General features: G+C 52.2%; 1 protein-coding gene across 1 annotated transcript in view; it reads left to right on the top strand.

Moving 5' to 3' along the window:
* The first annotated feature begins 466 nt into the window (after positions 1–466).
* Positions 467–14,747, top strand: part of ftsj3 (FtsJ RNA 2'-O-methyltransferase 3) — a 42,149-nt gene continuing 27,868 nt past the window's right edge. Inside the window, exons 1-4 of the mRNA XM_063039648.1 lie at positions 467–578; positions 1,334–1,439; positions 1,699–1,745; positions 3,182–3,261. Of these exons, the coding sequence (XP_062895718.1) occupies positions 512–578; positions 1,334–1,439; positions 1,699–1,745; positions 3,182–3,261 (300 nt within the window). The 5' untranslated portion in view covers positions 467–511. The remainder of the gene's footprint in view (positions 579–1,333; positions 1,440–1,698; positions 1,746–3,181; positions 3,262–14,747) is intronic.

The raw sequence follows: 14,747 nt of genomic DNA, 5'->3' as shown, positions 1-14,747 counted from the left end.
CCACCAGCTGCCTCTACCATTGGTTAGCCTCCGGCCCCGGCCAACGTGACCTACACAAAGGCTCGGTCAATGCCCCGCCTTCCCCCTCGCGAAGATGTGCAGGGAACTGGCCCCGCTATTGGCTGAGCGCTCTGCCTCTCACCCACTCATTATCCCGCCCACCACCGAGGCTCGTCCAATCGCCATCCGCCTGGTTGCAAACCACGTGACCGCAGCTCGGCTTTCCCCCCACTTTGCTGTTGTCCACACGTGATCGGAACTTGCCCTCTCATTGGCCATCGGCCGAAAAGCCCTCCCCCACGTGCCGTGCTTCCACCCGCCTCCCGGTTCGCTGTGATTGGCGGGCCTACTGCCAGCACGCCCCAGTTTTCCGACACCTCTCAGCTTCCATTGGCTGGCGGGACCCGATGCCTGCGTGCGGGCGGAGCTTGCGCCGCGATTGGTGGAGGTGCGGGGGGGGGTGGGACTAGAGCCGTGGGTGGCGGTGACGTAAGGACGGCGTGTGGTGGCCATGGGGAAGAAGGTGAAGACGGGCAAGGCCCGGCGCGACAAGTTCTACCACCTGGCCAAGGAGACCGGTAACCGGGGGGTCACGTGGGACGATGTGGGGGGGGCGGGTGGTCACGTGAAACGGGCGGCGGGGTAGCCACGTGCCAGGACGGCGGCGGCGGCGGCGGCGTGACGTAGGGAGGCTCACGTGCTCTCGGGACGGGGAGAGGTCACGTGGGGGCGATCGGGGGGGTGAGCAGGGGTCACCTGCGGTCAATGGAGATACGCGGGGGTCATGAGGGGCAGTACCGGGTTCGCCTCGGGTCGCGCACTGCCGCTGATCCCCTGCTGACCTTTGGCCTCTCTCTGACCCTGCACTGACCTTTCCACCTCTCTCTGACCCCTGCCCTCTGACCTCTATCCGACTGACCCTGCACTGACCTTTCCACCTCTCTGACCCTGCACTGACCTCTCTTTTCTCTGACCCTGCACTGACATCTCCCCTCTCTCACACCCTCCCCCCGACCCTGTATTGACCTTTCCCCTCTTTGACCCCCCTCTCCTCTTACCCTGCACTGACCTGTCACGTCTGATGTCTGGCTTCCCCTGACAACCTCCTACCGCACCTCCCATCTGACCCACTCCCTCTCCCTGACCACTTCCCACCGGTTCATCCCATACCCCACCTCCGATCATGCACCGACCTCCCACTTCTCTCTGACCTCTCCCCGACCTGACTGCTAACTTTCCTCTGACACCCCCACCCATATCTGTCCACGTCTCTTGATCCCCTCTCCCGCACCCCCCCCAACCCACCCTACGCCCTGTGCTCTCCCCTCTCCAGGTTACAGATCCCGGTCGGCCTTCAAACTCATTCAGCTGAACCGGAAGTTCCAGTTCCTGCAGAGAGCGCGGGCTCTCATCGACCTCTGCGCAGCTCCCGGAGGCTGGTGAGTGCAGGGAGGGAGGACAGGGATGGGAAGGAGGGTGGGAGGGGGAGGTAAAGAGCGACGGAGTAGAGGGGAGGATAGAGAGGAAGGGGATGTGCTGGGCTGTTGAGAACAGGCAGGCAGGGGGAGGACGGGTGGCAGACAGGGAGGGAGGGGTGTTTGGTACCGGGAGGGAGAAGGGGCAGAATGTGACCTCAGTGTCAGAATCTGATGTCTCACAAAATCTGATGTCTCACACTCACTCTGTTCTGACCCAAAGGCTACAAGTGGCTTCTAAGTTTATGCCGGTGTCGAGTCTGATTATTGGTGAGTTCTGTAAGGATCTGCTGCTAAAGCTGCACATCACAGCTGGCATCCCATTGGCACCCGCCCCTCCCTCCACAATTCTGTCCCCAGTGCGGGCACCGAGCGCTCCCGGGACACAGGTCAGACACGGTGTGGAGCTCCCTCTACATCACCCCAACAGTGTCCCTCCTCCCACTTTATCCCCAGTGTGAGCACCGAGCGCTCCCGGGACACGGGTCAGACACGGTGTGGAGCTCCCTCTACATCACCCCCACAGTGTTCCTCCCCCCACTTTATCCCCAGTGTGGGCACCGAGCGCTCCCAGGACACGGGTCAGACACGGTATGGAGCTCCCTCTACATCACCCCCACAGTGTGTCCCCCACCCCACTTTATCCCCAGTGTGGGCACCGAGCGCTCCCGGGACACGGGTCAGACACGGTGTGGAGCTCCCTCTACGTCACCCCCACAGTGTGTCCCCCCCACTTTATCCCCAGTGTGGACACCGAGCGCTCCCGGGACACGGGTCAGACACGGTGTGGAGCTCCCTCTACATCACCCCCACAGTGTGTCCCCCACCCCACTTTATCCCCAGTGTGGGCACCGAGCGCTCCCGGGACACGGGTCAGACACGGTGTGGAGCTCCCTCTACGTCACCCCCACAGTGTGTCCCCCCCACTTTATCCCCAGTGTGGACACCGAGCGCTCCCGGGACACGGGTCAGACACGGTGTGGAGCTCCCTCTACATCACCCCCACAGTGTGTCCCCCCCACTTTATCCCCAGTGTGGGCACCGAGCGCTCCCGGAACACGGGTCAGACACGGTGTGGAGCTCCCTCTACATCACCCCCACAGTGTGTCCCCCCACCCCACTTTATCCCCAGTGTGGGGACCGAGCGCTCCCGGGACACGGGTCAGACACGGTGTGGAGCTCCCTTTACATCACCCCCACAGTGTGTCCCCCCCCCACGTTATCCCCAGTGTGGGCACCGAGCGTTCCCGGGACACGGGTCAGACACGGTGTGGAGCTCCCTCTACATCACCCCCACAGTGTGTCCCCCCCACCCCCACTTTATCCCCAGTATGGGCACCGAGCGCTCCCGGGAGACGGGTCAGACACAGTGTGGAGCTCCCTCTACATCACCCCCACAGTGTGTCCCCCCACTTTATCCCCAGTGTGGGCACCGAGCGTTCCCGGGACACGGGTCAGACACGGTGTGGAGCTCCCTCTACGTCACCCCCACAGTGTGTCCCCCCCCCCCACTTTATCCCCAGTGTGGGCACCGAGCGTTCCCGGGACACGGGTCAGACACGGTGTGGAGCTCCCTCTACATCACCCCCACAGTGTGTCCCCCCCCCCACTTTATCCCCAGTGTGGGCACCGAGCGCTCCCGGGACACGGGTCAGACACGGTGTGGAGCTCCCAGAGTGAAGTATCTATTCTTGTGTCTTTTTCAGGTGTTGATCTTGTCCCGATTAAACCCATTCCCAGCGTTGTTACACTACAGGAGGACATCACTACTGAGAAATGCCGACAGGTAAAGTGCCTCTTCCCCAACGATGTCCCCACGTCACTGATTATTGGTGCGGTACTGATCCCCACAACGATGTCTCCATGTCACTGATTATCAGTCTGGTTCTGTTCCCCCAACTTTGTCCCCACGTCAGTGATTATCAGTCCTGTAATTATACCCCAACGATGTCCCCATGTCACTGATTATCAGTCCCGTACTGATCAACAATGATGTCGCCACGTCACTGATTATCAGTTCGGTACTGACCCCACAACGATGTCCCCACGTCGCTGATTATCAGTCCCGTACTGACCCCCACCGATGTCCCCACATCACTGATTATCAGTCCGGGAATGATCTCCCAACGATGTTCCCACGTCACCAATTATCAGTCCGGTAATGATCGCCAAACCATGTCCCCATGTCACTGATTATCAGACCGGTACTGATCCCCCAACGATGTACCCACGTCAGTATTTGTCAGTCTGCTACTGATCCCCAAACGATGTCCCAACAACACTGATTATCAGTCTGGTACTCACCCCCAACGATGTCTCCACATCACTGATTATCAGTCTGGCAATGATTACCCAACGATGTCCCCACGTCACTGATTATCAGTCTGGTAATTATACCCCAACGATGTCCCCACGTCACTGATTATCAGTCTGGTAATTATACCCCAACGATGTCCCCACGTCACTGATTATCATCCGGTAATATTCACCAACGATGTCCCCACATCACTGATTATCAGTCCGGTAATAATCACGAACGATGTCCACATGTCACTGATTATCAGTCTGGTAATTATCCCCCAATGTTGTCCCCACGTCACTGATTATCAGTCCTGTAATTACACCCCAACGATGTCCCTACGTCACTGATTATCAGTCCGGTACTGACCCCCCAACGATCTCACTACGTCACTGATTATCAGTCAGGTAATGATCCCCCAACGATGTCCCCACGTCACTGATTATCAGTCCGGTAATAATCACCAACGATGTCCCCACGTCACTGATTATCAGTCCGGTAATAATCACCAACGATGTCCCCACGTCACTGTTTATCAGTCCGGTAATAATCACCAACGATGTCTCCATGTCACTGATTATCAGTCTGGTTCTGTTCCCCCAACTTTGTCCCCACGTCAGTGATTATCAGTCCTGTAATTATACCCCAACGATGTCCCCACGTCACTGATTATCAGTCTGATACTGACCCCACAACGATGTCCCCACGTCACTGATTATCAGTCTGGTACTGACCCCACAACGATGTCCCCACGTCCCTGATTATCAGTTCGGTACTGATCACCAACGATGTCCCCACGTCACCGATTATCAGTCCGGTACTGATCCCCCAACGATGTACCCACGTCAGTATTTGTCAGTCTGGTACTGATCCCCCAACGATGTCCCCACAACACTGATTATCAGTCCGGTAATCATCCCCCAACGATGTCCCCACGTCACTGATTATCAGTCTGGTACTCACCCCCAACGATGTACCTACGTCAGTATTTGTCAGTCTGGTACTGATCCCCCAACGATGTCCCCACAACACTGATTATCAGTCCGGTAATTATACCCGAACGATGTCCCCACGTCACTGATTATCAGTCCGGTAATGATCGCCAAACGATGTCCCCACATCACTGATTATCAGTCCGGTACTGATCCCCAACAATGTCCCAACGTCACTGATTATCTGTCTGCTCCTGACCCCCCAACGATGTCTCCATGTCACTGATTATCAGTCTGGTACTAGTCCCCCAACTTTGTCCCCACGTCAGTGATTATCAGTCCTGTAATTATACCCCAACGATGTCCCCACGTCACTGATTATCAGTCCGGTACTGATCCCCAACAGTGTCCCAACGTCACTGATTATCTGTCCGCTACTGACCCCCCAACGATGTCTCCATGTCACTGATTATCAGTCCGGTACTGATCCCCAACAATTTCCCAACGTCACTGATTATCTGTCCGCTACTGACCCCCCAACGATGTCTCCATGTCACTGATTATCAATCCGGTACTGACCCCCCAACAATGTCCCCACGTCACTGATTATCAGTCCCATACTGACCCCCACCGATGTCCCCACGTAACTGATTATCAGTCCAGTAATGATCGCAAACGATGTCCCCACGTCACTGATTATCAGTCCAGTAATGATCGCAAACGATGTCCCCACGTCACTGATTATCAGTCCAGTAATGATCCCCCATCTATGTCCCCACGTCACTGATTATCAGTCCTGTACTGATCACCAACGATGTCCCCACGTCACTGATTGTCAGTCTGTGACTGACCCCCTACGATGTCCCCACATCACTGATTATCAGTCTGGTACTGACCTCCAACGATGTCCCCACATCACTGATTATCAGTCCGGTAATGACCCCCCAACGATGTCCCCACGCCACTGATTATCAGTGCGGAACTGATTAACAACGACATCCACACATCACTGATTATCAGTCTGGTACTAATCCCCCAACAAGGTCCCCACGTCAGTGATTATCAGTCCGGCAATGATCGCCATACGATGGCCCCACATCACTGATTATCAGTCTGGTACTAATCCCCCAACAAGGTCCCCACGTCAGTGATTATCAGTCCGGCAATGATCGCCATACGATGGCCCCACATCACTGATTATCAGTCCGGTAATGATCCCCCAATGATTGTGTCCACGTCACTGTTTATCTGTCCGGTACTGATCACCCAACGATGTCCCCACGTTACTGATTATCAGTCCGGTACTGATCAACAACGATGTCCCAACGTCACTGATTATCTGTCCGCTACTGACCCCCCAACGATGTCTCCATGTCACTGATTATCAGTCTGGTACTGTTCCCCCAACTTTGTCCCCACGTCAGTGATTATCAGTCCTGTAATTACACCCCAACGATGTCCCCACGTCACTGATTATCAGTCCAGTAATTATACTCCAACGATGTCCCCATGTCACTGATTATCAGTCCGGTACTGACCCCCCCAACGATCTCCCTACGTCACTGTTTATCAGTCCGGTAATGATCGCCAAGCGATGTCCCCACATCACTGATTATCAGTCCGGTAATAATCACCAACGATGTCCCCACGTCACTGATTATCAGTCCGGTAATAATCACCAACGATGTCCCCACGTCACTGATTATCAGTCCGCTACTGACCCCCCAATGATGTCTCCATGTCACTGATTATCAGTCTGGTTCTGTTCCCCCTACTTTGTCCCCACGTCAGTGATTATCAGTCCTGTAATTATACCCCAACGATGTCCCCACGTCACTTATTATCAGTCCGGTACTGATCAACAACGATGTCCCCACGTCACTGATTATCAGTCTGAGACTGACCTCACAACGATGTCCCCACGTCACTGATTATCAGTCTGAGACTGACCTCACAACGATGTCCCCACGTCACTGATTATCAGTCTGGTACTGATCACCAACGATGTCCCCACGTCACTGATTATCAGTCCCGTACTGATCAACAACGATGTCCCCACGTCAGTGATTATCAGTCCGGTACTGATCACCAACGATGTCCCCACGTCACTGTTTATCAGTCCGGTACTGATCACCAACGATGTCCCCACGTCACTGTTTATCAGTCCGGTACTGATCACCAACGTTGTCCCCACATCACTGATTGTCAGTCCGGTACTGACCCCCAACGATGTCCCCACGTCACTGATTATCAGTCAGGTAATGATCCCCCAACGATGTCCCCACGTCACTGATTATCAGTCAGGTAATGATCCCCCAACGATGACCCCACGTAACTGATGATCAGTCCCGTAATGGTCACCAACGATGTCCCCACATCACTGATTATGAGTCCTGTAATAATCACCAACGATGTCCCCACATTACTGATTATCAGTCCGGTAATAATCACCAAAAAATGTCCCCACGTCACTGATTATCAGTCCTGTAATGATCACCCAACGATGTCTCCACGTCACTGATTATCAGTCCGGTACTGATCCCCCAACGATGTCTCCACGTCACTGATTATCAGTCCGGTAACAATCACCAACGATGTCCCCACGTCACTGATTATCAGTCCGGTACTGATCACCAACGATGTCCCCACGTCACTGATTATCAGTCCGGTACTGATCACCAACGATGTCCCCACGTCACTGATTATCAGTCCCATAATTATTACACAACGACGTCCCCACATCACTGATTATCAGTCCGGTACTAATCACCAACGATGTCCCCACGTCACTGATTATCAGTCCGGTACTGACCCCCCAACGATGTCCCCACGTCACTGATTATCAGTCCCATAATTATTACACAACGACGTCCCCACATCACTGATTATCAGTCCGGTACTGATCGCCCAACTATGTCCCCACGTCACTGATTATCAGTCTGGTAATGACCCCCTAACGATGTCCCCACGTCACTGATTATAATTCCGGTAATGATCGCCAAACGATGTCCCCACATCACTGATTATCAGTCCGGTAATAATCACCAAAAAATGTCCCCACGTCACTGATTATCAGTCCGGTAATAATCACCAAAAAATGTCCCCACGTCACTGATTATCAGTCTGGTAATGATCCCCCAACGATGTCCCCACGTCACTGATTATGAGTCCGGTAATGATCCCCCAACGATGTCCCCACGTGACCAATTATCAGTCCGGTAATGATCGCCAAACGGTGTTCCCACGTCACTGATTATCAGTCCGGTAATGATCACTAACGATATCCCCACGTTATTGATTATCAGCCCGGTCCTGATCCCAACGATGTCCCTACGTCACTGATTATCAGCTCGGTACTGATCCCCCAACGATGTCCCCACGTCACTGATTATCAGTCCGGTACTGATCAACAACGATGTCACCACGTCACTGATTATCAGTCCGGTACTGATCCCCAACGATGTCCCCACGTCACTGATTATCAGCTCGGTACTGATCCCCCAACGATGTCCCCACGTCACTGATTATCAGTCCGGTACTGATCCCCCAACGATGTCCCCACGTCACTGATTATCAGTCCAGTAGTGACCCCCCCAACGATGTCCCCATGTCACTGATTATCAGTCCAGTAGTGACCCCCCCAACGATGTCCCCATGTCACTGATTATCAGTCCAGTAGTGACCCCCCCAACGATGTCCCCATGTCACTGATTATCAGTCCCGTACTGATCCCCCAACGATGTCCCCACGTCACTGATTATCAGTCCCGTACTGACCCCACAACGATGTCCCCATGTCACTGATTATCAGTCCGGTAATGATCACCAGTGATGTCCCCACGTCACTGATTATCAGTCCTGTAATGACCCTGCAACGATGTCCCCACGTCACTGATTATCAGTCCCGTACTGATCCCCAAACAATGTCCCCACGTCACTGATTATCAGTCCCGTACTGACCCCACAACGATGTCCCCATGTCACTGATTATCAGTCCGGTAATGATCACCAACGATGTCCCCACGTCACTGATTATCAGTCCTGTAATGACCCTACAACGATGTCCCCACGTCACTGATTAGTCCTGTAATGACCCTACAACGATGTCCCCACGTCACTGATTATCAGTCCCGTACTGATCCCCAAACAATGTCCTCACGTCACTGATTATCAGTCTGGTACTGATCCCCCAACGATGACCCCACGTCACTGATTATCAGTCCGGTAATGACCCCCCAACGATGTCCCCACGTCACTGATTATCAGTTCGGTAATGATCCCCCAACGATGTCCCCACGTTACTGATTATCAGTTCCGGTAATGAGCCCCCAAAAATGTTCCCAGATCACCAATTATCAGTCCAGTACTGATCCCCCAACTATGTCCCCACATCACTGATTATCAGTCCGCTGCTGACCCCCCAACGATGTCTCCATGTAACTGATTATCAGTCCGGTACTGTTCCCCCAACTTTGTCCCCACGTCACTGATTATCAGTCCCGTACTGACCCCTCAACGATGTCTCCACTTCACTAATTATCAGTCTGGTAGTGACCCCCAGTGATGTCCCCACGTCACTGATTATCAGTCAGGTAATGATCCCCCAACGATGACCCCACGTCACTGATTATCATTCCGGTAATGGTCACCAACGATGTCCCCACGTCACTGTTTATCAGTCCGGTACTGATCACCAACGATGTCCCCACGTCACTGTTTATCAGTCCGGTACTGATCACCAACGTTGTCCCCACATCACTGATTGTCAGTCCGGTACTGACTCACCAACGACGTCCCCACATCACTGATTATCAGTCCGGTACTGATCGCCCAACTATGTCCCCACGTCACTGATTATCAGTCTGGTAATGACCCCCTAACGATGTCCCCACGTCACTGATTATCAGTCCGGTAATGATCCCCCAACGATGTCCCCACATCACTGATTATAATTCCGGTAATGATCGCCAAACGATGTCCCCACATCACTGATTATAATTCCGGTAATGATCGCCAAACGATGTCCCCACATCACTGATTATAATTCCGGTAATGATCGCCAAACGATGTCCCCACATCACTGGTTATCAGTCCTGTACTGATCCCCCAACGATGTCCCCACATCACTGATTATCAGACCGGTAATGATCGCCAACGATGTCCCCACGTCACTGATTTTCAGTCCCGTACTGATCCCCCAACGATGTCCCCACGTGACCAATTATCAGTCCGGTAATGATCGCCAAACGGTGTTCCCACGTCACTGATTATCAGTCCGGTAATGATCACTAACGATATCCCCACGTTATTGATTGTCAGTCCGGTACTGATCACCCAACGATGTCCCCATGTCACTGATTATCAGTCCAGTAATGATCCCGCAACGATGTCCCCACGTCACTGATTATCAGTCTGGTACTGATCCCCCAACGTTGTCCCCACGTCCCTGATTATCAGTCCGGTACTGATCACCAACGATGTCCCCACGTCACTGATTATTAGTCCAGTACTGATCACCAACGATATCCCCACGTCACTGATTATCAGTTCGGTAATGATCGCCCAACGATGTCCCCACGTTACTGATTATGAGGCCGGTAATGATCCCCCAACAATGTTCCCAGATCACCAATTATCAGTCCGGTACTGATCCCCCAACTATGTCCCCACATCACTGATTATCAGTCCGCTGCTGACCCCCCAACGATGTCTCCATGTAACTGATTATCAGTCCGGTACTGTTCCCCCAACTTTGTCCCCACGTCACTGATTATCAGTCCCGTACTGACCCCTCAACGATGTCTCCACTTCACTAATTATCAGTCTGGTCGTTATCCCTGCAATGTCCCCACTTCACTGATTATCAGTCCAGTGGTGACCCCCCAAGTATGTCCCCACATCATTGATTATCAGTCCGCTACTGACCCCCCAACGATGACTCCATGTCACTGATTATCAGTCAGGTAATGATCCCCCAACGATGTCCCCACATCACTGATTATCAGTTCGGTAATAATCACCAACGTGTCCCCACGTCACTGATTATCAGTTCGGTAATAATCACCAACGTGTCCCCACGTCACTGATTATCAGTTCGGTAATAATCACCAACGTGTCCCCACATCACTGATTATCAATCCGGTAATAATCACCAACGATGTCCCCACATCACTGATTATCAGTTCGGTAATAATCACCAACGTGTCCCCACGTCACTGATTATCAGTCCTGTAATGACCCTACAACGATGTCCCCACGTCACTGATTATCAGTCCGGTACTGACCCCTCAACGATGTCCCCACGTCACTGATTATCAGTCAGGTAATGATCCCCCAACGATGTCCCCACATCACTGATTATCAGTTCGGTAATAATCACCAACGTGTCCCCACGTCACTGATTATCAGTTCGGTAATAATCACCAACGTGTCCCCACGTCACTGATTATCAGTTCGGTAATAATCACCAACGTGTCCCCACATCACTGATTATCAATCCGGTAATAATCACCAACGATGTCCCCACATCACTGATTATCAGTTCGGTAATAATCACCAACGTGTCCCCACGTCACTGATTATCAGTCCTGTAATGACCCTACAACGATGTCCCCACGTCACTGATTATCAGTCCGGTACTGATCCCCACAACGATGTCTCCATGTCACTGATTATCAGTCTGGTACTGTTCCCCCAACTTTGTCCCCACGTCAGTGATTATCAGTCCTGTAATTATACCCCAACGATGTCCCCACGTCACTGATTATCATTCCCGTACTGATCAACAATGATGTCCCCACGTCACTGATTATCAGTCTGGTAATGACCCCCGAACGATGATCCCACATCACTGATTATCAGTCTGATACTGACCCCACAACGATGTTCCCACGTCACTGATTATCTGTCTGGCAATGATTACCCAACGATGTCCCCACGTCCCTGATTATCAGTCCAGTAATTATACCCCTACTACGTCCCCACGTCACTGATTATCAGTCCGCACCTGACCCCACAACGATGTCTTCATGTCACTGTTTATCAGTCTGGTACTGTTCCCCCAACTTTGTCCCCACGTCAGTGATTATCAGTCCTGTAATTATACCCCAACGATGTCCCCATGTCACTGATTATCAGTCTGGTACTGATCAACAATGATGTCGCCACGTCACTGATTATCAATTCGGTACTGACCCCACAACGATGTCCCCACGTCACTGATTATCAGTCCGGTACTGACCCCGCAACAATGTCCCCACGTCACTGATTATCAATCCGGTACTGACCCCCCAACGATGTCCCCACGTCACTGATTATCAGTCCCGTACTGACCCCCACCGATGTCCCCACATCACTGATTATCAGTCCGGGAATGATCTCCCAACGATGTCCCCACGTCACTGATTATCAGTCCGGTAATGACCCCGCAACGATGTTCCCACGTCACCAATTATCAGTCCGGTAATGATCGCCAAACCATGTCCCCATGTTACTGATTATCAGACCGGTACTGATCCCCCAACGATGTACCCACGTCAGTATTTGTCAGTCTGGTACTCACCCCCAAACGATGTCCCCATGTCACTGATTATCAGTCTGGTACTCACCCCCAACGATGTCTCCACATCACTGATTATCAGTCTGGCAATGATTACCCAACGATGTCCCCACGTCACTGATAATCAGTCTGGTAATGATCCCCCAACGATGTCCCCACGTCACTGATTATCAGTCCGCTACTGACCCCCCAACGATGTCTCCCTGTCACTGATTATCAGTCTGGTACTGTTCCCCCAACTTTGTCCCCACGTCCCTGATTATCAGTCCGGTAATTATACCCGAACGATGTCCCCACATCACTGATTATCAGTCTGGTACTGATCCCCGAACGATGTCCCCACGTCAGTGATTATCAGTCCGGCAATGATCGCCATACGATGTCCCCACATCACTGATTATCAGTCCGGTACTGATCTACAACTTTATCCCCACGTCACTGATTATCAGTCCGGTAATAATCACCAACGATGTCCCCATGTCACTGATTATCAGACCGGTAATGATCGCCAAGCGATGTCCCCACATCACTGATTATCAGTCCGGTACTGATCTACAACTTTATCCGAACGTCACTGATTATCAGTCCGGTAATAATCACCAACGATGTCCCCATGTCACTGATTATCAGACCGGTAATGATCGCCAAGCGATGTCCCCACGTCACTGATTATCAGTCCGGTAATGATCCCCCAACGATGTTCCCACGTCACCAATTATCAGTCCGGTAATGATCGCCAAACCATGTCCCCATGTCACTGATTATCAGACCGGTACTGATTCCCACCTATGTCCCCACGTCACTGATTATCAGTCCGCTACTGACCCCCCAACGATGTCCCCATGTCACTGATTATCAGTCCGGTACTGACCCCCCAACGATGTCCCCGTGTCACTGATTATCAGTCTGGTAATTATCCCCCAATGTTGTCCCCACGTCACTGATTATCAGTCCTGTAATTACACCCCAACGATGTCCCCACGTCACTGATTATCAGTCCGGTACTGACCCCCCAACGATCTCCCTACGTCACTGATTATCAGTCAGGTAATGATCCCCCAACGATGTCCCCACGTCACTGATTATCAGTCCGGTAATAATCACCAACGATGTCTCCATGTCACTGATTATCAGTCTGGTTCTGTTCCCCCAACTTTGTCCCCACGTCAGTGATTATCAGTCCTGTAATTACACCCCAACGATGTCCCCACGTCACTTATTATCAGTCCCGTACTGATCAACAACGATGTCCCCACGTCACTGATTATCAGTCTGGTAATGACCCCCAAACGATTTCCCCACGTCACTGATTATCAGTCCCGTACTGACCCCCAACGATGTCCCCATGTCACTGATTATCAGTCTGGTACTGATCCCTAACAATGTCCCAACGTCGCTGATTATCTGTCCGCTACTGACCCCCCAACGATGTCTCCATGTCACTGATTATCAGTCTGGTACTGTTCCCCCAACTTTGTCCCCACGTCAGTGATTATCAGTCCGGTACTGATCCCCCAACGATGTCCCCACGTCACTGATTATCAGTCCCGTACTGATTAACAATGATGTCGCTACGTCACTGATTATCAGTTCGGTACTGACCCCCCAACGATGTCCCCACGTCACTGATTATCAGTCTGGTAATAATCACCAACGATGTCCCCACGTCACTGATTATCAGTCTGGTAATGATCCCCCAACAATGTCCCCACGTCACTGATTATCAGTCCGCTACTGACCCCCCAACGATGTCTCCATGTCACTGATTATCAGTTCGGTAATAATCACCAACGATGTCCCCACGTCACTGATTATCAGTCCGGTAATAATCACCAAAGAATGTCCCCACGTCACTGATTTTCAGTCCGGTAATGACCCCCCAACGATGTCCCCACGTCACTGATTATCAGTCCGGTACTGACCCCCCAACGATGTCCCCACGTTATTGATTATCAGCTCGGTACTGACCCCCCAACGATGTCCCCACATTACTGATTATCAGTCCGGTACTGACCCCCCAACGATGTCCCCACGTCACTGATTATCAGTCCGGTAATGACCCCCCAACGATGTCCCCACATTACTGATTATCAGTCCGGTACTGACCCCCCAACGATGTCCCCACGTCACTGATTATCAGTCCGGTAATGATCGCCAAACGATGTCCCCACGTCACTGATTATCAGTCCGGTATTAATCACCAACGATGTCCCCACATCACTGATTATCAGTCCGGTACTGACCCCCCAACGATGTCCCCACGTCACTGATTATCAGTCCGGTACTGACCCCCCAACGATGTCCCCACGTCACTGATTATCAGTCTGGTACTGACCCCCCAACGATGTCCCCACGTCACTGATTATCAGTCCGGTATTAATCACCAACGATGTCCCCACATCACTGATTATCAGTCCGGTACTGACCCCCCAACGATGTCCCCACGTCACTGATTATCAGTCTGGTACTGACCCCCCAACGATG

The sequence above is a fragment of the Mobula hypostoma genome, unplaced genomic scaffold (genome assembly GCF_963921235.1).
Source record: "Mobula hypostoma unplaced genomic scaffold, sMobHyp1.1 scaffold_91, whole genome shotgun sequence".
Taxonomy (NCBI): domain Eukaryota; kingdom Metazoa; phylum Chordata; class Chondrichthyes; order Myliobatiformes; family Myliobatidae; genus Mobula; species Mobula hypostoma.
The sequence above is the reverse complement of the archived record's forward strand: the minus strand, read 5'-3'. Positions and strand labels throughout refer to the sequence as shown.